The sequence below is a fragment of the Pinus tabuliformis genome, chromosome 5_2 (genome assembly GCF_031772625.1).
Source record: "Pinus tabuliformis cultivar Carrire ecotype Pingquan chromosome 5_2, CPIR1, whole genome shotgun sequence".
Lineage (NCBI taxonomy): Eukaryota > Viridiplantae > Streptophyta > Pinopsida > Pinales > Pinaceae > Pinus > Pinus tabuliformis.
Window position 1 is genome coordinate 1070692710 of NC_142306.1, and position 24392 is coordinate 1070717101.

Sequence of the window (24392 nt, forward strand, 5' to 3'; positions counted from 1 at the left end):
TTCGCCTGCATGAAAATATAATAATGCGTGAGTTCTCTGGCGAAGGATTTAGTGATTACGGGAATCAGATTTGCTATCCTTTAATAGCAATAAATTATAATACCAAATTAATGGCTGCCAGATCATATATATTACATTGTACATCATTTGTATCATAGTTTTTCAGATGGCATTATGCGCGTGAGCGCATGCAGTCGGGGCGGTTCGTTTGCATGTCTCTCGACTGCGATCGAGTTTTGCAGAGTTGCGGCTGCAGCGTATTATACTCCATGGAGACCCCAATGCCGGAATTTGATATTTGGTTCGATGTGACCGCTGTCAGCATGTTCTGACACGTATTTATACTAATATATGTAAAAAAGAGAGCCCATAATACTTTTGTAGGGAACTAGCCCCTCCCATTTTTAAAATTGTTCACATGGCATTATAATATCAATAACTCTCATTCTAAGTAAACTGTAGATGATAGCTAACACATTGGTGTTAAAAATGGCATTTCGTTATAACCTTATAGTTTGTCATGAGAGTTTGGTCTTCCCTTACAGTGTGCGGCATGTGCATATAATAAATAACCTAGTAAATTAAAATTCATGGAAGATCCAAGTGGGTCTTTATTATTATTACTTATTATTACATGAGGCTTTATTTAAGTGTATTCCTTACGCATTAATGGCGACCATTTAGTAGGAAATTAGGTTGTACAATGGAAGGCAATCAATACTCATTGACTGCCTATCATGACCCTTATTTGGATGCCTTCCGGGGAAGAAAACATCCAAACTAATCCTAAAAAATTGCATTGTAACAAGCGGCTTTATTATTGCACAGATGCGGGTATGGTGTAGGGCAACAACGATCATTTAATAGGAAATTAGGTTGTATAATGGAGGGAATTCAATACTCATCGAGTCCTTCTCATGACCCTTATTTTGGATGCAGGTCTAGGGAAGAAAACATCCAAACCAATCTTAGAAAATTGCATTGTAACAAGGGGCTTTATTATTACATTGTAACGAATTTTTCAATATACTCCTCTCACAAGGCCAAGAGTTTGTAACCCCGAAAAAAATCGTCGACTATATTTGCAAATCGTTTGAAGAGAGGAATAAATTGTGTTTCTTTTGTTTTTTGCCTTAGCAGAAACTTTTTGTATAGAGATTTTCTTGTGCGGAGAGGAAGATTGGTGGTGGTCCCTACAAAAATTTCATTGTGCAGAGGCCCTTGTGCGGAAGATTAGTGGTGGTCCCAACAAAAAGTTTTTTGTGCGGAGGTCCTTCGCACAATGAACTTTCACACAAAGACCTCCGCACAATGAACTTCAACACAACACTAATCTAAAATTAAATTATCAAAACACAAACATCTACAGGGACCTGTGATGGTGGCATAAGTAATATATATCCTCACATGTTTATTCCTATTATTATGGCTTGACAGTCCTATGTGATTTGTATCTCAAACTCGCACTTAATTTATATGTGGTTCATTACAACTACGGTGGCTCGGTTCATATATTTATGAGGATTTTGAAGCTTGCATACATTATGTTATGGTATCTCTTGTTTACACACACCAGTGGCTTGTGTCATTGCAATGATTGGATTTGCATCTAAAATTTGAAGCATCGCATCGCATTCATAGCTAAGGTATCGCATCACTAAGGCAACACATCTATCACATACATATAGTGGTAGCTCGAATGGCTGATGGTGGCTCATATGGCATATCCTGAGATCGAAGGCGGCAATGGTACCTGGTGGATTCAATACTAGAATTTGTATCAACATGTTCAAATGGATGATAGGACCACTCTCCTTGTAATGTCGAAAATCTTTCTTTCAACTAATTGAACTTAATGATCTTGTGTCTTATCCGATAGCAGAAGATCAGGTAGAAAATGTTGTCAGCTGCTTCGCATTCCTAATTAAAAATGCAGCAAGAAATTCTCAATTTGATTTTGCCTTGATTAAATTGAGAAAATTTGAATTTCCACATCAGTAGACAACTTGGAAGTTGTCAACTTGTGTGGCATGGCTTGTGTCACCCAGATTACTTAGTAAATTCAAGTTGGAGGAGTTAGAGATCAGTTCTACATGTGTGATTGTTAATTTGTAGTAATCAAGGTCATTTATCTCAGATTGTTTTCAGTTAAACTAGTTCCAACTATTGGAGGAACTAGTGGAGGGTCAAGTTGTGCAGTGGGACTTCAATCAAACTCAATGATCATCCAGTTAACTGATGAATTAGCCCAAAATAGCTAGTCCATGCAAAGAATTTGAGTTACCCAGTTGAGGTGGAGATTCCAAGGCAGTGCAACATCAGTTATAAACTAGTCTTGAGTGTACAGTTGTTGCAAGCAATCAGATGATCAACTTAAGGAATTGTGAAATTCAATTTCAAGAATTTCCTAAATAATAGGGGCCTAATTCCTCAAGGAACATTGCAAGGAAATAGGAGTTCAAGCAGAGGCAAAATTTGACTAAGTCTGGGTTAGAGGCCTTTAGTGTGTAGAGAGATAGGTTATGCACTGGTAGGGTGTGCTCAGTTGAGCAAAGCAATTGTAATACATCTCTATTCATTTTAATACTGCAAGCAAGCATTGGGTTTTTTAGAAGATTCCTTTCCCCCGATAAAAATACTTGTTGCATGTGTGGTATTTCTTCTTGCATGTCTGAGATTTATGTTCTAAGTTGTCAATTAATGTCTGCAAATCAGTAGAGTAGGTTTGTGTCTTATGATCTTGATTAAAATTTCATGAGCAACTGCAAATCTATAGCCTAATTTCTACATGGTATAAAAGATGGATTCACATTAGGGTAGGATATTCAAAGTTGTTTCTCAGAGGTTCGAACTTGAAGATCAGTGTAGCAGGATTTCTTCAAAGCTGAGAAGATGGCCTTCCATGGACTAAGGCTACAGTATGCCTTGGAAGGAAACTCAAGTTTTTTTTCATGGAAGGACCACATGGAGGCAATATTGGATGACAATGGATTGCTTGAATATGTCAAGCCAGTTATTCCAAGACCACCACTAGCTGATGTCCAGGACCTTGCACAGTGGAAGAAAGATGTAGCCAAAGTGAGGAGAATAATATTGAAGGGAGTATGAGATCATAGTGTCTCGAATATCCACGGAAAATAAATTTCATTCGCGATTTGGAAAGCACTGACATAATTGTTCAAGAATAGTAGTGACCACATGAAGGTGATGCCAAGAATAAACTTCAAAGTATCAAGATGCAAAAGAATGACACTGTACCGCAGTATCTAAGTAGGTTCACATAATGTTGTGATGAATTGGGCGGGTCGGTGTTACTGTCCCTAAAGATGACTTAATAAGCCTAGCCCTTTTGGGCCTTCCCAAGAGATGGCGTAGCTATCAAGATTCTGTGAACGGGAGGGAGAAACTACTGTATTGGGAGTGCTTCTGGTCTGATTTGGTACAGGAGGAAATAAGGTGGAATACCAGAGATGGGACTTCATCCAAGGGCAAAAACGAAGAAAAATTTGCATTGGATGGAAAAGAAAAGAAGGGAAAATGGAAGAAATCCCAATCCAAACCAGAATCCAATCAAGGGGGCAAGAAGAAATATTTGTCAAAATTTAAATGCTTCCATTTTCATGAATTTGGGAACTATGCCACGAAGTGTTGACGGAAGAAGACAAACAAGAAGACCTCAAGAGGAGTAGCAGGGGAAGCTTTGGCTTCATAGTTCAAGCTTGACTTTACCCTCATTTAATGCATGGGCAACACAGTGATGGGGAGCGTGTGGTACTTGGAATCAGGTGCATCGTTCCACATGACAGGGTGTAAATACCTTTCCAGTGACCTGGAAGAAAACTATTTGTAGATGCACGTCGATATGGGGGATTATGGAAGGTATAATGCCACTGGGATTGGTACAGTCACCTTTCAGAGGGAGTCATGCTCCCCCCTCAGGCTTAAGGATGCCATGTTTATTCTAGGCCTAAAGAAAAATCTCATCTTTGTTGCAATTTTCGAAGACCTTGGTTATGATGTGGTCTTTAGCAAAGGAAATGAATTCTTGAGACACATGACCACGGGATAGGTGAAGCAGATCGAAGTTGGTGTGTAGAATCTATACAAGCTAAATGTGTAGGATTGTGTTGCATTGAGAAGAAAGGCAAAAAAGTTGCAGAGTCGCGATGTCAGTGTACTTTCACATAGAAGAATTGGCCATTTGCATCATGGTGCTTTGAAGATCATGCAACAGAGAACCACAAGCCTCCCTAAAGGAGCACTTGAGCAGCAAGATGTATGCAAAGGATGTACTTTAGGGAAGTACACAAAATCCACATTCCATGATCAGGACAACAAAGCACATGCAGACTTGGAATGGATCCACTCTGATGTTTGTGGACCTTTCTCGATATCCTCCACTGCCAGGCACAAATAATTTTTCATTTTTATTGATGACTTCTGACAGAAGTACTGGATCTTCTTCACGTGAAAGACAAATGAGACATTCTCTAATTTTGTAAAATTCAAGGCACTGCTTGAGAAAGAAACATGCAAGAAGGTGAAGGCTCTCAGGGGTGATAATGGAGGTGAGCACGTGTCGAAAGAATTTAAAATTCCATGTGCAAAAGAAAGCATTCGATGAGAGTTAACAACACCCGACAACCCATAGTAGAATGGGGTGGCTGAGAGAAATAAACATAGCATTGTGGGAGAAACGAGGGTGATGTTACATGTCCAAGGCCTACCTTTGCATTTGTGGGTTGAGGCACGCAACACAACAGGCTATTTGTAGAACCAGAGTCCTCATCGAATTATGGGCATGATTACATCGGAGGAGGCTTTTTCAGGGAGAAAGTCGAATGTGTCACACTTCAGGATTTTTGGAGCCTCTATTTACTGCCATGTCTCCAAAGAATCAAGGAAGAAGCTAGAGTTGACAACAGAATTGGGGGTATTTGTGGGTTACACATAAACTCCCCACAACTACCGTGTGTACTTGTCATCCCTCAGAATGAAAGTTGTGCGAAGGGATGTAAAGTTTGATGAAGATAAAGCAATGTGGTGCTCTCTTGAGAGGGAGCTTCAGATCCCACCAGAAGAGGATATTTTAGCTCCAAAGGAAGAGCCTCAGGAAGTTGTGGAGCAACCACAAATTGAGGAGCATAGAGTGGAGACAACCACTCAAGAAGAACCAACCAGAGAAGGCAAGAAAAGGACGAAGGAAGCTGATAGACTTGTGTAGGATGTGAGGGAGAATGTGGGTGCTCCTTTAATTCTGCATAGGCAAAGAAGGTCACCAGATTGGTACACTAGCTACATCGGCTCTAATGGTTGATCTTGTAGAAACTGAGCCATCCTCTTTTAATGGAGTAGTAGAGAAATATGTATGGGTTGATGCAATGGTGGAGGAATACGAATCCATTATAAAGAATAGTGTTTGGGAAGTGGTCCCAAGACCAGCAGATAAATTAGTTGTGGGTTCAAGATGGATCTTCAAGGTAAAGCATGCAATAGAAGGAAACATGTAAAAGTACAAGGCCACATTTGTGTCCAAGGGATACTCTCAAGTTGAGGGAATTGATTATGAGGAGACCTTTGCTTCTGTAGCAAGGTACTGTTCCATCAGATCAATTCTCGTTTTGGTTGCACACATGGAGTGGAAGATCCACCAGGTGGATGTAAAAACAACATTCCTCAATGGAGTTATTGAGGAGTTGTTGTATATTGAGCAAAGAGAAGGCTTTGAGACTTTTGATCGAGAGTCTCATGTATGCAGACTCAAGAAAGCATTGTACGGTCTCAAGCAAGCACCTTGTGCTTGGTACACCCGGATCGATAACTATCTCACCGATTTGGACTTCACCAAAATTAAAGCAGATGTAAACCTCTAACACATTTTAGTAGAAGGTAATTTTTTTATTATTGTCTTATATGTTGATGATTTGATTTTAACTGGGGATGAGCAACTGATCAAATCTTGAAAGGAGGACCTTGCAAGAGAGTTTGAAATGAAAGACATGGGTCTCATGCACTACTTCCTCATATTGGAAGTATGGCAAGGCAATGGGGAACTGTTTGTCTCTCAGGGAAAGTATGCCAACGAGGTAATTCAGAGGTTTTGTATGGATAGTTTCAAACCCATGGAGACACCTCTAGTGACCAACTGGAGGAAAGAGGATGTCACTTCAGGTAAGGAAGGGCATGGTAATGTTTACCGACAGTTGGTGGGTTCACTAATTTATCTTGTGAACACATGACCGGATATGTGTTATGCAATCAGCCAGCTGAGCCAAGCTATGGTTAGGCCAACCAAATGATTTTGGAAGGAAGCTAAGCCTGTTCTACGATACCTCAAATGAACTACCCAATTTGGACTATGGCACAGATGGACATAGGCAGTGAAATTATGTGGCTTCATAGATGCAGATTGGGTGGGGATTCCATCAGAACAAAAGAGTACATCAGGTGGAATTTTCAGTGTTGGGTCCTCAGTGGTTTCTTGGTATAGTAGGAAGAAAATATATGTGGCACTTAGCTCAGCAGAATCATAATACATGGCTGTCAGTCAAGCATCTTGATGAGAAAGGTACTTGTAGGATTGTTTGGTCAGATTATGGATCCAACTATGATCTACTATGATAATTAGAGTTGCATCAAGCTCTCTAAAAAATCTTGTTTTCACGACTGATCCAAGCATACAGATATCTCGTGTCACCATTTGCAGGATTGTGTGCAAAGGCAAATAATCTTGTTGCAGTACATTCTAACAGAGGAACAAGATGCTGACATTTTGAAAAAGGCTTTATCAAGAGGGAAGTTTGAGTTCCATAGGTGAAGGATAGGGGTGGTTGATAATCCCTTTCTTACTGATAGGGAGTGTTGAAAAATGCAGCAAGAAATTCTCAATTTGGTTTTGCCTTGATTAAATTGACAAAATTTGAATTTCCACATCAACAGACAGCTTGGATCATGTTAACTTGTGTGACATGGCTTGTGTCACCCAGTTTACTCAATAAATTCAAGTTGGAGGATTTAGAGTTCATTTTTGCGTGCGTGATTACTAATTTATAACAATCAAGGTCAGTTATCTCAAGTTGTTTTCAGTTAAACTAGTTCCAACTTTCGGAGGAACTAGTGGAGGGTCAAGTTGTGCAGTGGGAATTAAGTCAAACTCAATGATCATCCAATTAACTAATCAATCATCCAAAAATAACTAGTGTATGCAGAGAATTAAAGTTACCCAGTTGAGGCGGATATTCCAAGGCAGTGTAACATCAGTTGTATGTTGAAAATGGCAACAAGAAAATCCTGATTTAATTTTCCCTTGAATTAAATTAGGAGAAAATTGTAATTCCACATTATCAGACCACAATAATGTGTTAACTAAGTTAAATTCACTTAGTTGGCTCAACTAATTTGAGTTGAGGGACTAACTTGAGTCATGTATAGTGGTTCATAAATTTTAGGAGCCTAGGTTGAGTTTAATTTGAGTTGTAATAGTTTAATTCAGTGAAACTGAGTTAAAGTCAGTTAAACTAGTTCCAATTTTTGGAGGAACTAGTAGGAGGTCTAGCAATGGGGTGCAACTTCATGTGTTCAACTAGTTAGCTGACAAATCAAACATAATTAACTCACGCATGCATGAAATTTGAGTTACCCAGTTGAGATTGGAGTTCAAGGGAAGTGTACTATCAATTGTATAGTTTTCCAAGTTATACTAGTGGTGCATGCAATCAAAGAAGGGCCTATAGGGATTGCACAAATCTAATTGGGAATTTCCCTAATTAATAGGGGGATAATTCCCAAGGAAACTATGCAAGGAAATAGGAGCTTGGTAGGCAGCAACATCGGCTAAGTATTGGCTAGAGCCATCTTGTGAAGCAGTGAGATAGATTATACTTGTGCAGAGATTATTCAGGCTTGAACAAGCATTATATTTCTTCTCTATTTTTATGATCTAATGCAATACAAATAGGAAGGGGTTTTGAGAAGAAAGCTTTCCCCTTAAATAAATCTATGAGCATATGTGATTAAATCTTGTTTGATGTTCATGTTGTGATTTCTCGATTGATTAATTGTTTCTGCTAATGAGTAGAGTAGATTAAAGTCTTTTGTTTTAGCATATTACATAAGTAGTTTGAATATACAAGGAATTTATACATGGTATTAGAGAAGGAATCACAGTAGAAGAAAAAAATTTGAGTTTGTCTTTGCAGGTAAATCGAATTTGTAATATCATTCTTCAGATTCAACAGGATGTCGTTTTATGGATTGAGAATCGGGTATTTCCTTGAGGGTAGCTCAAATTATATTGCTTGGAAGGAATTGATGGAGACAGTATTGGGAAATAACAAGCTGAAGGAATTCATAAACAATGATATTTCTAAGCTTCCAACAACTAATGCTCAAGATCTGGCAGAGTGGAAGAAATGTGTGGAAAAGAAGAGGAGGATCATACTAGAAGGAGTTTGAGATCATATTGTCTCGAATATCCACGGGAAGGATACCGCATATGTGATGTGGAAAGTTTTGATAGACTTGTTTCAGAACAACGATGACCATAGGAAGTTGGCACTGAAGGACAAGCTTCAGAAGATCAAGATGGAGAAGGGCGACACAATACCACAATACTTGAGCAGGTTCACCCAATATCGGGATGAACTTTGGAGTGTTGGTATTATAGTTTTTTAAGATGATTTGGTAAGCCTAGCACTTCTAGGCCTTCCCAAGAGTTGGTAAAGCTACCAAGATTCGGTAAATGGGAGGGAGAAGCTACCAAATTAGGAGTGATTGTTATCTGACTTGGTGCAAGAAAAGATAAGGCAGAACACCAGAGATGGAACTTCATCCAAGCATGATGATGAGGAGAACTATGGCTTGGCTGGAAAGGAAAAAAAGGGAAAGGGGAGAAATCCAAATCCAAAGGATATTCTGGTCAGGTGAGTAAGAAGAAAGACTTCTCGAAGATTAAATATTTTCACTGTCATGAGTTGGGACATTATGCCACGAATTGTCTGCACAAGAAGGTAGTCAAAAATCCCTCAAGAGGAGCGGCAAGTGAAGCTCTAGCTTCATAATTCGAGTTGGATTTTACACTCATCGCATGCATGGTGACATTGTTGATGGGTAGTGTGTCGTATCAGGATAGTGGAGCCTCATTCCATATGATGGGAAACAAAGAATTTTTCAATGACTTGGAGAAGAAAGACCTTCAGATGCACATCGAGATGGGAGATGATGGAAGGTATAGTGTGACAGGTATTGGTATAGTTACTTTTCAGAGGGAGTTTGGTTCTCCTTTCACATTAAAAGATGTCATGTATGCTTCGGGTCTGACAAAGAATTTAGTTTCAGTTTTAATGTTGGAAGACCGTGGCAACGATGTGATATTTAGCAAAGGAAAGGCTTTCCTTAGACATATCACCATGGGACAAGTGAAGTGGATTGGGGTTTGGGTGAAGAACCTCTGCAAATTGGATGTAGAAGACTATGCTTCTTTGAGCACAAAAGCAGAGAAGTTTGCAAAGACGAGAGATTGGTGGATTATGACATATGAGACTTGGTCATTTGCACCATGGAGCCTTGAAGATCATGCAACAAATTTATACAGGACTTCCCTAGAGTACCTTAGATTTTGCTAATAAGTAGAGAAGATTCAAGTTTTTTGTTTTTGCATATTACATAAGCAATTTGAATCTACAAGGAATTTCTACATTGTAGACTAGTCTTGAGTATACAGGTGTTGCATGCAGTTAGATGATCAACATAAGGAATTGTGCAATTCAATTTGAGGAATTTCCTAAATAATAAGGGCGTAATTCCTCAAGGAACAACGCAATAAAATAGAAGCTCAAGCAGAGGCAAAATTTGACTAAGTTCGGGTCAGAGGCCTTTAGTGAGCAGAGAAATAGGCTATGCACTTGTAGAGTGTGCTCAGTTGAGCAAAGCAATTGTAATACATCTCTATTCCCTAGATAAAAATACTTGCTTCATGTGTGATATTTCTTCTTGTATGTCTGAGATTTTTGTTCTAAGTTGTGAATTAATGTCTGCAAAGCAGTAAAGTAGGTTTATGTCTTATGATCTTGATTAAAATTTCATGAGCACTTGCAAATATACATCCTAATTTCTACAATTCCTCCACTAAAAGAAATTCTTCAAGATCGTCACAACACTGGCACTCTTATCTAATATCTTTGTAGTGGGCTTTGAGGTCACATCTTGTATTTCCAAAACCAAAGAAAGTATTTATGCTATGTTTTTATTTTGTTGTTCTTCGACTTAGTCTCCCTCCCTCCCTCTTATATTTTTTTTTCCTGTCACTTGTCTCCCAATATTTTTTCAAACAAATAAGCATGCACTTAACATACGCATGTCACATGGTTATATAATCTTTTTAGTTGAAAATAATTAATATTATTTTGTATTAGGAGTTTGGTTGCAACTTCCTGATCTCTAGTAATGTACTTAATGATGTAATTGCTCATTTGATGAATGTAGAGTGTACGGAGAGAGTTCTCTTTGTTTGAGTGCAGTCTCCAGGTGCAGTACTCACCTGTGAGCTGTAATTCCTTCTTTTTCAATTCAAGTCTGATTTTTATCTTGGTATCGGAGCACAGAGTAGGGATAGCCTTAATTTTATTTTTTCAGGATGCATCATTGATTATAGAACTGTAGTGGCGGTGGAGTGTACAAAAGCATTCGTAGAATCAGGTGGACTGCAGTAACACCTGAAGACAGGTCTCAGATGACTGATCATCTCTGAGCGGAAAATAGGGTTGGTGCAGTTTCGTCTCGAACAGTCGCGCCATTTTTGAGCGGAACGAAGTGTTGGCGTGTTTTATTAAGGAACAGTCGTGCCATTTGGCGCGGTTTTGAGAGAGATAGTAGCGCCAGCGCGCCAGAAAGTGCTATTGGCGCGGAAAATCAAGCCTTAATTGCGCCAATTTCGGGAGACGCATCGATTTTGTTTTCAGCGCGGGTATTTCGCTGTCGAGAAGTGCCAGCCTCTTTCTCTGTGGAAAATCTGCAATTTTTGCAGATCGACCTTGCCCGGTGGTGGCACTTTGAAATTTTTGATCTGTTCGGTGGTAGCAGATCGGACTTGCCCGATGGTGGTGCATTGGAGTTCCTGATCTACTCGGTGGCAGCAGATCGGACTTGCCCGGTGGTGGCGCATTGGAGTTCCTGATCTGTTCGGTGGCAGCAGATCGGACTTGCCCGGTGGTGGCGCATTGGAGTTCCTGATCTGTTCAGTGGTAGCAGATCGGATTTGCCCGGTGGTGGTGCATTGGAGTTCCTGATCTGTTCGGTGGCAGCAGATCGGACTTGCCCGGTGGTGGCGCATTGGAGTTCCTGTTCTGTTCGGTCACAGCAGATCGGACTTGCCCGGTGGTGGCGCATTGGAGTTCCTAATCTGCTCGGTGGTAGCAGATCAGATTTGCCCGGTGGTGGTGCATTGGAGTTCTTGATCTGTTTGGTGGCAGCAGATTGGACTTGCCCGATGGTGCTCATTGAAGACTTATTCATCAGAGGATCAGAAATTTTATCAGTCCAATATGAATAACAGTGATGAGTACTCTCTTAAGCCAGAAAAGACGTGGTCTATTATCAGGCCAGTAGATTATTTGCTCAGGGAGCAGCGGCTGCTGTTTATTTTGATAGGAATCGCCATCGCATCGACTTTCTTTATCCTTCAGCCTGGTTTTTTGGCTTCTAATGTTAATGAAAATGGAAGGTTTGTGCCCGACAAACCTCATCGGGTTGTTTATGAGATGCCTATTTCTCGGTTTGCTCAGTATCATTCAGGTTCGATGGTGAATTCGGGGGCTAAAGTGCCCCTAGGTTTGAAGAGAAAGTCCCTACGAGTTGTCGTGACGGGTGGAGCTGGCTTTGTTGGCAGTCATCTACTTGACAGGCTCATGGCAAGAGGTGACAGTGTTATTGTTGTCGACAATTTCTTCACAGGAAGGAAGGAGAATGTTTTGCATCATTTTGGCAATTCGAGGTTTGAACGGATAAGGCATGATGTTGTGGAACCCTTATTGTTGGAGGTTGATCAAATCTACCATTTGGCTTGCCCCTTTTTTGTGGAAGTAATTCTCTCTTGCAAAGAACCCATTTCCGTGCTAAGAGTTGGCTGATAACCCACGGCGGAAGGCATTCTGCCTAATAGGGAGGGATAAACTTCGTTACGATGATTTAATTGGTCATGGATTGCTTGGAACATATGATATTCGAGAGAACTCTCGAATTTTTCGAAGAACTAGCGATAAAAAAAAATAAAAATAGTTTATAGGTTTGATCATCTGGTATCGGATCAATCTCGATCGATCCTGGACATATTCTGTGATGAACGTACGGGAAAACGTTGTTTAGATTTGCCAAAAGTATTTGGAATTCATTTATTCCTCTCAGGAGTAGCTTGTTTCGGATTTGCGGACGTAGCCAAGTGGACCAAGGCAGTGGATTGTGAATCCACCACGCGCGGGTTCAATTCCCGTCGTTCGCCCATAAAAGAAGATAAAAAAAATCGGACTAGATCCGATTCGTTGTCATTTTCCTTCTCATAAACAGGATCGAGATCTACCTATCTATATAGTGGATTTATATATTCTGATAAATTAGCGCTTCCCCTGTGCATTACAAACACAATCCTGTGAAGACTATCAAAACCAATGATGTGGGAATCTTGAACATATCCAGACTTGCCAAGCGTGTTGGGGCACGTTTTCTGCTTACAAGTACTAGTGAGGTTTATGGAGATCCTCTTAAACATCCTCAAACTGAAGCTTACTGGGGCAATGTTAATCCCATCGAAGTCCGCAGTTGCTATGATGAGGGTAAGAGAACAACCGAAACTCTGACTATGGATTATCACAGGGGAGCAAATGTTGAGGTTCGGATTGCTCAAATCTTCAATACATACGGTCCGCGAATGTGCCGTGATCATGGTCGGGTTGTAAGTAATTTTGTTGCTCAGGCTTTGCGCAAGGAGCCTTTGACAGTCTTTGGAAATGGGAAACAGACACAGAGCTTCCAGTTTGTTTCTGATCTGGTTGAAGACCTTATGCGATTTATGGAGGGCGAACATGTTGGTCCTTTCAATCTTGGGAATCCTGGGGAATTTACAATGTTAGAACTAGATCAGGTTGAAGAAGGAAAGGATGACTCTAACAGTGATTGGCACATTCCATTTCTAATGGAAGAAAACAGTAAGGAAGATGAAGAGCAGGACCAGAAACAAGAAGAAGAAGTAACAGGAAATGTAATCAATAATGCAAGCCCAGAAAAGGCTAAAATAGACAGATTTGAGGTAAGTCCCCTACCAAGGAGATCAAGTAGGATGTTGGGTCCCTATAATACTAGTGATTACCCCATTACTATTGTAGTTATACCCCTTATTTATATTGTTGTGCCCCTATTACCCCCATGTTGTTATTTCTGTGCCCCATAGAATCCCTCTATTGTTATTTTTGTGGCTTTATATTATTATTGTTAGGTCAGCTGGATTATATTGTGACTCCTTAGACTCCTATATATAGAAAGGAGGTTTTGTCATTTGAATCATCCAAGAATTGTTCATTCATGTAATGTAAAGGAGGTTTCCCCCTCGAAGAGGCTGAATTCTAAGGCGTTGATCTATCTTTTCTATCTTTTCTTGAGCTAGTTTCATAACATTTGGTATCAGAGCTTTGGATTCTAGGGTTTCGCTGCTCCAAACAGGTCATCGTGGAATTTTCGCTATAACTTTTTTTCTGTGATGTTTCAGAAGTCGCAAAAAAAACCCATTTGAGAATAAATCGTGCTGAACCTTGGGTCCAAATTTCAAAGCTTTTGGTGCAATATTTGTGGAGATATGATCTGAGGAATTTGGTCTTTTTGCAGACTCCTGAATTACATTCAAAATAGGTGACCTGGGGAAAATCGTCATAACTTTCTCTCTAGGGATCGGATTGAAATTTCGTAAGAAGTTACAGAAAGAGAACGGACTGTATTTTCTTTTGTTCATGTTTCAGATCCAAAGGTTGAAACAGTGACTCATGGCACGTCGTACAAGTTCGCTCTACTGAACTAGTCTAGAAGCAAGTCAATGTGGGATATTTTACATAACTCTTCCTTGGAGAATCCAATTTGGGTCAGACTTGTGGCATTGGAAAGAGGACACAAAAGGATACTACAGATCACAATTTCAGAACTGGATGATCCGAAATTACAGAGATACATCAGATTCAATATCAGGCTTCTATAAAGTGAAAAAATGTGTGTAGGTTTTTTTTAAATTTTTGCATAAGCTTGGTTTAACGGAATTCAAAGGGCATAGTAAAGCATTATTATCAGTAACTGATGCCCCGAGGAAAGAAAATGCAAACACCTAGTAAGGAACCTGAAAGCTCTAGCATGACTCATGAAGAGGAGGAAGAAATGCTACATGATATATCAATATTACAAGAACAAGTGCAACAAATGTCACGCTCACAAAAACTAACAGAAGCTAAGATAAATCGCGTGGAATCTAAGATAAATGGCGTGGAATCTAAGATAAATGGTGTGGAATCTAAGATAAAGGGCATGGAAGCTAAGATGGATGATTCGAAGACATATTTGAAGAGAGACATGGCAGATTTGAAGACAGATTTGACAAATTTTCTACAAGAAATACTTACTAATGGTGAAAAGGTTGTAAAGGAAACTCATGATGTGAACAAAAGTAATGTTAATCATGATTCCATAGACTCTAATGTTGGATCGAAGACCCACCATATTCCAAAATTCGATATGAGGAAGTTTGATGGCAAGGATCCCGTCACATGGATATTACAGATGGAGCAGTTCTTCGATCTCAATAATGTGCAAAACACACAAAAGGTACGTATGGCAACTGTATATTTGGAACCAAATCAGTTTGTATGGTATCAATGGCTTTGTTCTCGTAAAAAATTTATCACTTGGGCAATTTTTACGGAAGAATTGATAGCACATTATGAAGATACAAAAAGCAACACTTTTTTTAGCCAATTGATAAGTCTCAAACAAAAGGGTTCAGTAATGGAGCACATTGAGGAGTTCCAAAAATTGAACATAAGGGTAAAAGATATTCCAGAGGAGCATAGGATTGATGTGTTCATAGGGTCTTTAAAGGATAATATCCAACATGATGTTCGCCTTTGGGAACCTGATTCATTAGAGAAGGCATTCAGGTTAGCAAGAAAAATGGAAAGCAAAATTATGGCAACCAGGAAGCATACCACTCACAACTATAAAGACGGAAGTGTTGTTGCCCCTAGTCTTCCACAACCTATAAGGTTGACACCACAACAATTGGAGAAAAAAGAGCAAAAGGGCTTTGTTACAGTTGTGATAGCAAATACACTAAAGGTCATAAGTGTGCTGAGAAGAAATTATTCTACATAGATTGTGAAGAGGAAGAAGAAAAGGAGCAAGAAAGGTCAAAAGAAGAAGATATATTCCAGGAACAAAGCCTAGATGAAGAACAAATAAATCCGACCATATCTTGTAATGCATTGGCAGGAATTACCACTCCTCAAACCATCAAGATAGAAGGACAAATCAAGAAGAAAAAGGTAATAGTGTTGATTGATTCAGGAAGCACCCACAATTTTATTCATTGTAGGGTAGCAAAAGAATTGAATTGCTTCCTATATCCAGCACCAGAGTGTCAAGTGATGATTGCAAATGGAGGAACAATAAATTGCTCTGGAAGGTGCCATAATATCAAGCTATCCATGGGAGAATATGTATTGACTAGCCCAATGCTTTCCATTCCAATGGGAGGTGCTGATGTTGTACTAGGAGTCCAATGGCTACAATCCTTGGGTACAATAGCTTTTAATTTTCAAGAACTTTTCATCAAATTTTCTACGGAAGGAAAGGAAGTTGAATTAAGGGGTATTGCAGGGAAACCAAGAAAGATAATCAGCTCTAATGGTATGACAAAGCTTCTAAAAAAGGAGCAAAGAGGTGTAATTGCACAATTATGTTCGCTAGATGTTTCCACATTGGAATCATCTATTTCTCCAGATCTCCAAAAAGTCCTGGACAATCATTCCAAGGTATTTGAGACTCCCAAAGGTCTCCCACCTATGCGTGATCATGATCATGCTATTCATCTGATTCCAGGAAGTGTTCCTCCAAACATCAGGCCGTACAGATATCCTTATGTCCAAAAAAGTGAAATTGAACGTATGGTTGCAGAAATGCTAGAGGCTGGTATAATTCAACCAAGTCAAAGTTCTTTCTCTGCTCCAGTAGTATTGGTGCACAAGAAGGATGGATCATGGCGCATGTGTCCGGATTATAGGGAGCTCAACAAGCTCACTATTAAAGATAAGTTCCCCATTCCTGTCATTGATGAATTACTGGATGAATTGCATGGATCAATTTACTTCACCAAGTTGGATCTTCGTTCAGGATATCATCAAATCAGAATGAAGATTGAAGACATTCTGAAAACAGCATTTAGAACTCATGAGGGTCATTATGAATTTTTGGTCATGCCTTTTGGCCTTACCAATGCACCTTCAACATTTCAAGGTTTGATGAATTCAATTTTCAAACCATTCCTTAGAAAATTTGTGTTAGTATTTTTTGATGATATACTAATCTACAACAAGTCTTGGAAGGATCATGTTGAACATGTTGACAAGGTGCTACAACTATTGGAGGAGAAACAATTATATGCAAAAAGATCCAAATGTTTCTTTGGAGTCCAGGAGGTGGAATATTTGGGTCATATTGTATCTCATGAAGGAGTTAAGGTAGACCCTAGCAAAATTAAAGCCATTAAGGAATGGAAAATCCCCACATCCATAAAGCATCTGCGAGGATTTCTTGGGTTGACAGGGTATTATCGCAAGTTTGTTAAGAATTATGGGAGAATAGCAGCACCTCTAACAACATTATTGAAGAAAGATGCATTTTCATGGACTTCGGAAGCAACAAAGGCCTTTGAACATCTTAAAGAGGCAATGTGCCAAGCACCGGTCTTAGCTACACCGGACTTCACAAAAACCTTTATTGTGGAATGTGATGCTTCAGGAAATGGAATTGGTGCTGTTCTAATGCAAGATGAAAGACCCATTGCTTTTGAAAGTCGTCCAATCAAGGGAAAGTTTTTAAGCAAAGCTATTTATGAGAAGGAAATGTTGGCAATACTCCATGCACTTAAGAAATGGCGACCCTACCTAATGGGAAGACACTTCAAGGTAAAAATGGATCATGATAGCCTTAAATACTTTTTAGAACAAAGATTATCCTCTGAAGAGCAACAAAAGTGGGTCACAAAGATGTTGGGTTATGACTTTGAAATCATCTACAAAAAAGGGAAGCAAAATGTGGTGGCAGATGCACTCTCAAGAAAGGATGAGGATGTGGAAGCATTGTTGTGCACCATTTCTATTATCCAACCAGATTGGATAAACGAAGCAAGGGAGGAATGGAAGAATGATGAAGAAGTGTGGGCACTTATTCGAAAGCTACAACAAGATTCCAGTACGTCTGATACATTTAGCTGGTAAAATGATTCGTTATGGTACAAAGATCGCTTATACCTCTGTAAGAATTCCCAGCTAAAACAAAAGATTCTTATGGAATTGCACACTTCTCCCTTAGGAGGGCACTCAGGATTTTTAAAAACTTACCACAGGGTTAAGAAGGAATTTTTTTGGGATGGCCTTAAATCAGATATTCAAAAGTTTGTGGCGGAATGTTTGGTTTGCCAACAAAATAAAGTTGAAACAATTAAGACACCGGGTCTATTACAACCTTTATCCATTCCAAGCCAACGTTGGGAGGAGGTTTCAATGGATTTTATCACAGGTTTACCCAAGTCTGAGGGAAAGAGTGTCATCATGGTGGTAGTTGACAGACTTACCAAGTATGCACACTTTTGTGCATTATCACATCCATTTAAAGCCAGTACAGTTTCTACTGCATTTATGGAAACAATTCAAAAGCTACATGGAAACCCAAAGATTATTGTAAGTGACAGAGATCCCATTTTCACTGGAAATTTTTGGACAGAATTATTTTCTTGTCTTGGTACTCAGTTAGCTCATAGCTCATCTTATCATCCTCAATCTGATGGGCAAACTGAGATAGTAAACAAATGTTTGGAAGGATATCTTCGTTGCTTTGTATCTGATAAACAGACACAATGGGTCAAATGGTTGCCTCTGGCTGAATGGTGGTATAACACTTCCTTCCATACAACAACAAAAATGACCCCATTTATGGCACTTTATGGGTATCAACCACCATCCATCACATCATATTTAAGAGAAAATTCTAAGGTTCAGGCAGTGGAACATCACATCGAACATCAACAACAAGTCCTCCAACTCTTAAAGGATAACCTCGTGTTGGCACAAAATAGAATGAAACAACAGGCAGATCAACATCACAGTGAAAGAAGTTTTGATGTAGGTGATTGGGTATTCCTACGGCTACAACCATATAAGCAAATGTCCCTAAAGCAAGCTAAGAAGGATAATAAATTATCACCAAAGTATTATGGTCCGTACAAGGTGTTGCAAAAGATTGGTACTATGGCATACAAATTGGAGCTTCCTGCAGCTTCTCGATTGCACCCAGTTTTCCATGTTTCATGTTTAAAGAAGGTTATAGGCGACAAGCTCCCAGTTCAAACAATATTGCGAGAACTTGACGAGGAAGGAAAAATTATATTGGAACCGGAAGCAGTCACAGAAACAAGAACTCGACAGCTACGAAATCGATCAATTTCAGAGTATCTTATCAAGTGGAAGAACTTATCCGCTGAAGATTCCACATGGGAGGATGAGAATTTTATGTAGAAGTATCGATAACTACTCAAGCGTTGAGGACAACACTTTTTTGAAGGAGAGGGGCATGTTGGGTCCCTATAATACTGGTGATTACCCCATTACTATTGTAGTTATACCCCTTATTTATATTGTTGTGCCCCTATTACCCCCATGTTGTTATTTTTGTGCCCCATAGAATCCCTCTATTGTTATTTTTGTGGCTTTATATTATTATTGTTAGGTCGGCTGGATTATATTGTGACTCCTTAGACTCCTATATATAGAAAGGAGGTTTTGTCATTTGAATCATCCAAGAATTGTTCATTCATGTAATGTAAAGGAGGTTTCCCCCTCGAAGAGGCTGAATTCTAAGGCGTTGATCTATCTTTTCTATCTTTTCTTAAGCTGGTTTCATAACATAGGAATACTCGATTACCTTCTAAATTAAAAGACTATGCATTAATGTCAAAGTTTTTAAACATTGTAGAACCTGCAAATTATGAGGAAGCAAGTAAATCTGATGCATGGAGGGCTGCAATGTATGAGGAAATAGAATCAATAAATAGAAACAATACTTGGGATTTGGTTGAATTTCCTGAAGGTAAAACCCCCATAGGATGCAAATGGCTGTATAAACCAAAAATAAATGCAGATGGGAGTATAGAGAAACTTAAAGCTAGATTGGTAGCAAAGGGTTACTCACAGCAAGAGGGAATAGATTTCGATGACACCTTTGCTCCTATAGCGAAATTAAACACCATTAGAATGTTAATTTCCTTAGCAACAAAACACAAATGGCAACTACACCAGCTAGATGTTAAGTCTGCATTTCTGAATGGTGACTTGAAGGAAGAAATTTATTTAGTACAGCCTGAAGGTTTTGTGAAAAAGGGGCAGGAACATCTTGTGTGTAAATTGAAAAAGGTACTTTATGGTTTAAAATAGGCACCCAGGTCGTGGTATGAGAAAATTGACTCATTTTTTGTACAGCATGGCTTTCATAGGAGCTTGAATGATCCAAATATGTATACCAAGTTTAATAAACAGAGGCAAATTATTTTGATTTCTTTGTATGTAGATGATATGATCATAACAGGGAATGCTAACAATCTAATCAAAGAAATCAGATGTCACAAGTGTATGAGATGGAAAGACTCTGGACAAACCTTTCTTACTCAAGGGAAGTATGCCAAAATCTTGCTGGAAAGGTTCAGAATGGAGCAGTGCAGATCAGTAACAACACCATTACAACAGAACTTAAAGTTGAACAGTGACGACGGTACTAAAGAGGTGGATGCAACCATGTACAGACAACTAGTTGGCAATTTGATATATCTGACTACAACTAGACCAGATTTGGCATATTCTGTTAGTGTGTTGAGCCAGTTCATGTCAAAACCACTCAAAAGTCACTGGGTCACAGCAAAAAGTGTGTTGAGGTATCTTAGTGGTACTAGTAATTATGGCATTTTGTACACTGACACTTCTGATGTTATTCTAGCAGGTTTTTCAGATTCTGATTGGGCAGGTAACTTGGATGATCAAAGATCTATCACAGGTTACTTATTCAGCATTGGATCCAGGGTCATAGCATGGAGCAGCAAAAAGTAGAGCATTGTAGCTCTGTTTCATCGAGAGAAACTACAATCAAAAGAGATATGTGTTGAATATTGTAAAACTTGTGATAACATGGTTGATATTTTTACTAAGCCTCTTGGGTATGTAAAGTTTGAATTATTTAGAGGGATGCTAGGAGTTCAGGATAATCCTTTCTCCATTAAGGGGGGGAGTTGAAAATAATTAATATTATTTTGTATTAATGGAGAAATGGTTACACAAGTTGTAACGTATCTCCTTAGTTTAGGATTTGTTCCTAGAGTTTAGGAGTTTGGTTGCAACTTCCTGATCTCTAGTAATGTACTTAATGATGTAATTGCTCATTTGATGAATGTAGAGTGTACGGAGAGAGTTCTCTTTGTTTGAGTGCAGTCTCGAGATGCAGTACTCACCTGTGAGCTGTAACTCCTCCTTTTTCAATTCAAGTCTGATTTTTATCTTTTTTCCCATGTCAATGTAGATTAACAAGATGATTGTGCGGAAGCAATCTTACTATACTTCTCGGATCGTTATGGCAGGATATATAAAATTAAAAACTTGCCTTTCATGTCATCATAGCTTTGCGTTGAAAATGCGAATATAATTTATTCCATTAAGAGTTAAAGAAAAATACTTGTCCATTGGTATAATTTTGAGGCTACAAACCATTCTGTGAGTAAGAATTGAACGTAGGTCGACATAAAACTATACTCAAATGATTCAATTTTCAACTTCGCATCCAAAAACCCAAACTACCATTATTTGTTTCTTCAATTCACTTTTATTTTTCTCTCGAAACATTCTTACGTTTTTATTTAGTAACATATTTAACATGAAATTATGTTATATATGATTATTCTTTCTTCCAACACCATAATCTCTAGAATTTGAAGCCCATGCAAGATTAGAATATATCTAAAAGTGAAGTGGTACTTTCCACATGGGAAGTTTTGTAAAACTCGATGCGTGCCTCGGAGAATGTCACGTTAACAAAAATATGGGGTTTTTATTACACTGTCATGAACGAGCTTTCTGGTATCTATTTATAGTATACGATTTTGAACCAAGTTAAATTGTTCTTTCACATTTATAGTATTTTGCATGGATTTGAAGGAATACGTGTAAAAGTTATTGGATAATGGAACAAATGAGACAATCGACTGCAAAGGTTGCTCCAAATTATAATTATTTATATGTAAGGTGAGTTTGTCATGCGTCTAGAAGAAAATTCACATCCAAACTATACCAAGCTCTCTACATTCAATAAATCAGAATTGTGAACAACTCCAGGAAACTTCCCGGGAGCTAATTCTATCGGCATAATATGCTTTATGTATATCAAGTATTTAATTTAGATTAGTGTTGTGTGGAAGGTTATTGAGTGGAGCGGAAGTTTGGTGTGGTTCCTACAAAAAGTTGATTATGCGAAACATTGGTGGTGGTCACTACCAAAAATATTGTGTGAAGCTCTTCCACACAATGAACTTCTGTACAAGGATCTATACACATCACTAATTTAAAATTAAATTACTAAAACAATGACAATATTGATGGAATCTGTGTGGGTTTCGATAGTCTCGATACACTTGGACTCTAGCATATTCCACAACTTCATGCTCTTATTTGATGTTTCCAAATACAACAAATCATTGTTTGGATCTGTTAACAGAGTTGGATGTTGCCAACATGTAAGGGGATCTCCCCGATGTGAATTTCCAATTATACCTCACTCCATTTGGTGTAGGAGTCACATTTGGCTATACGGTCTAGGAACTGTTGGGAAGGTTTCAAAGATATGCCTTGGTTACACACACACAAGAGATCACAACACCTCTTTGGGTAGCAAGTATGTAGGCTTTGGGGGAACTTTCACAATTAAGGGAAAACGAGCCTCTGGTTACTTGCAGATTAATCCACATAATAAGCAACAATCATCGAAGCATAATATCACTTACTCAATGATAACCATAGGTAAGCAACAAATTATTTCATTAAACTTAGTATGTAATTAAAGCAACATATACCACAAACATAACAACAATATTCCTACTATATCTATGATACATGTATGAAGATGTGTCGGCTCATAGAGCTTCTAATTATGAATGAAAGATCCCAAGTACATTTTTGCATAGATGAAACAGTAGATCTAGTAGTGGAACATGAAGCCACAACTTGCTTCTCCAAAGAATGATCTATTTGCTATATACGACAAGAGAAGCCAAGGAAACACTCCATGAATCCAAGCCCTTAGCTTGTGTTATGAGGATTTATTTATAACTAATGACAATGACCTGTGAGCTTCCTCATGACTCATCGACTCCTACAACTTTTCATATTATATACACGACTCTTTACATTCCATATGTGGCATCCACATTCCACTTGGAATTCATTACATACCATTTATTACAAAAGACAAATTACATATGAGACAATAACTATATAAGACAAAACTGATAATAGGACAAAGTCTTATCAAATTGACAAATATTTTGCTTTCTCATGGAGCTCATTTTTTATGTATGTGTGCCATGCTCTAGACTCCGTTGAGATGACTTTGACCTGAACTAAAAAGTCCCCTGCGTAATGCATCTTCACCTCTAGTGCCTCCATCAATATGGTTTTGGACCTTAACTGTACATTATTCCATAGCCATGAAAGTTTCATGTGAGATTCGACTGGCGCGATGGCATATTGTATAATCATTTCTCTGGTTATCTCCAATCCTTCATGTTTCAATGCTTGCTTGATTTGTTTTATGTATTTCCTTGTCTCCTAGATAATGATTTCACTGCTTATGATTTCTTCAAGCGATCCTATTGAGGGCATCCCATGTTTCTGTCCTAGAGACTCAAAAGCATTGTGCAATCGATTATAAGAAGCAATAGACATAATCGATTGCTCTCCAAGATGCATGTAGTTCCGATGGTGGAGTCTCAATTGAAATTTGTCTATCTAAGCGACAATCTTGTCTTCTTTCCAAATGTTGTGGAGCATTTGGATACTTGGAAGCCCACTCCTGAAGTTGGTTAATCGCAATGTTTGCCACTTTTGGGAATTTTACCACTTCTTGTGCTTTCTTATGAATTCCAACAAGATGAGCCACCACTTGTTGTAGAACTATCATTTCATTGTATAATTGTGCCATGGTGTCCTCCATTGGACTTGGTTCCACCTGCATGGATGAATGTCATTCTGCGGTGTTGTAGTTGTGTGAAGATAATTGTTGATTCTTTGTCGCAAGGTTTTCCTCCTGTTGCTTCACTGCAATAATTTCTCTCCTTAATCTAGAATTCTCATTCAACAAATATTCAGAGTTGTCTTTCGTTATTGTGGAAAAGCAACATTTGTCGCCATGGTTACTCTGGGATTGCTTCTGGTATTAGCAGTTATCACCTTCTCTGTAGGATCATTTAAAAAGTATCTTTGTCTTTTTTGCACGATCCTCTTCTTTTGTTGATTAAACTTGGCATTGCACACATCCATGAATATATTCTCAGGTTGAGGTGTCTTTTGTTATTGTGGAAAAAGCAACATTTGTCGCCATGGTTACTCTGGGATTGCTTCTGGTATTAGCAGTTATCACCTTCTCTGTAGGATCATTTAAAAAGTATCTTTGTCTTTTTTGCACGATCCTCTTCTTTTGTTGATTAAACTTGGCATTGCACACATCCATGAATATATTCTCAGGTTGAGGTGTGGTTCCCATTTCTCTAAATGGAATATGACCACTTGTGAGTAGGGGTTCTTGTGGAGAACCTGCTTCATCATTCATAGTTTGGATGATATCCTCTTCCTCCAACTCTTCTTCTATCTCCTAATTCAATTGTTCTTCCTCCACTCTCTGTGTTGTTTCTTCCTCTTGAGACTGCCTTTGTTGTTCCTCTTCTATTCTTCTCCTTTCCTATTCTTCTTTATGTTTCTTTCTAATAAACTCATCTTGTTTCCTCTTCTCCTCTTCTTCTACTTCTCTCCTCTCTTGTTCATCTTGAATAGCTCTTTTGTTCA

The 24392-nt window shown here is 38.7% G+C and overlaps 1 protein-coding gene across 1 annotated transcript in view; it reads left to right on the forward strand.

Annotated features, from left to right (window-relative positions):
- Nucleotides 1-11563: 11563 nt before the first annotated feature.
- The window catches only part of LOC149162929 (UDP-glucuronic acid decarboxylase 4-like), a 46310-nt gene continuing 33481 nt past the window's right edge, over nt 11564-24392 (forward strand). Inside the window, exons 1-2 of the mRNA XM_089435311.1 lie at nt 11564-12064; nt 12610-13297. Of these exons, the coding sequence (XP_089291437.1) occupies nt 11757-12064; nt 12610-13297 (996 nt within the window). The 5' untranslated portion in view covers nt 11564-11756. The remainder of the gene's footprint in view (nt 12065-12609; nt 13298-24392) is intronic.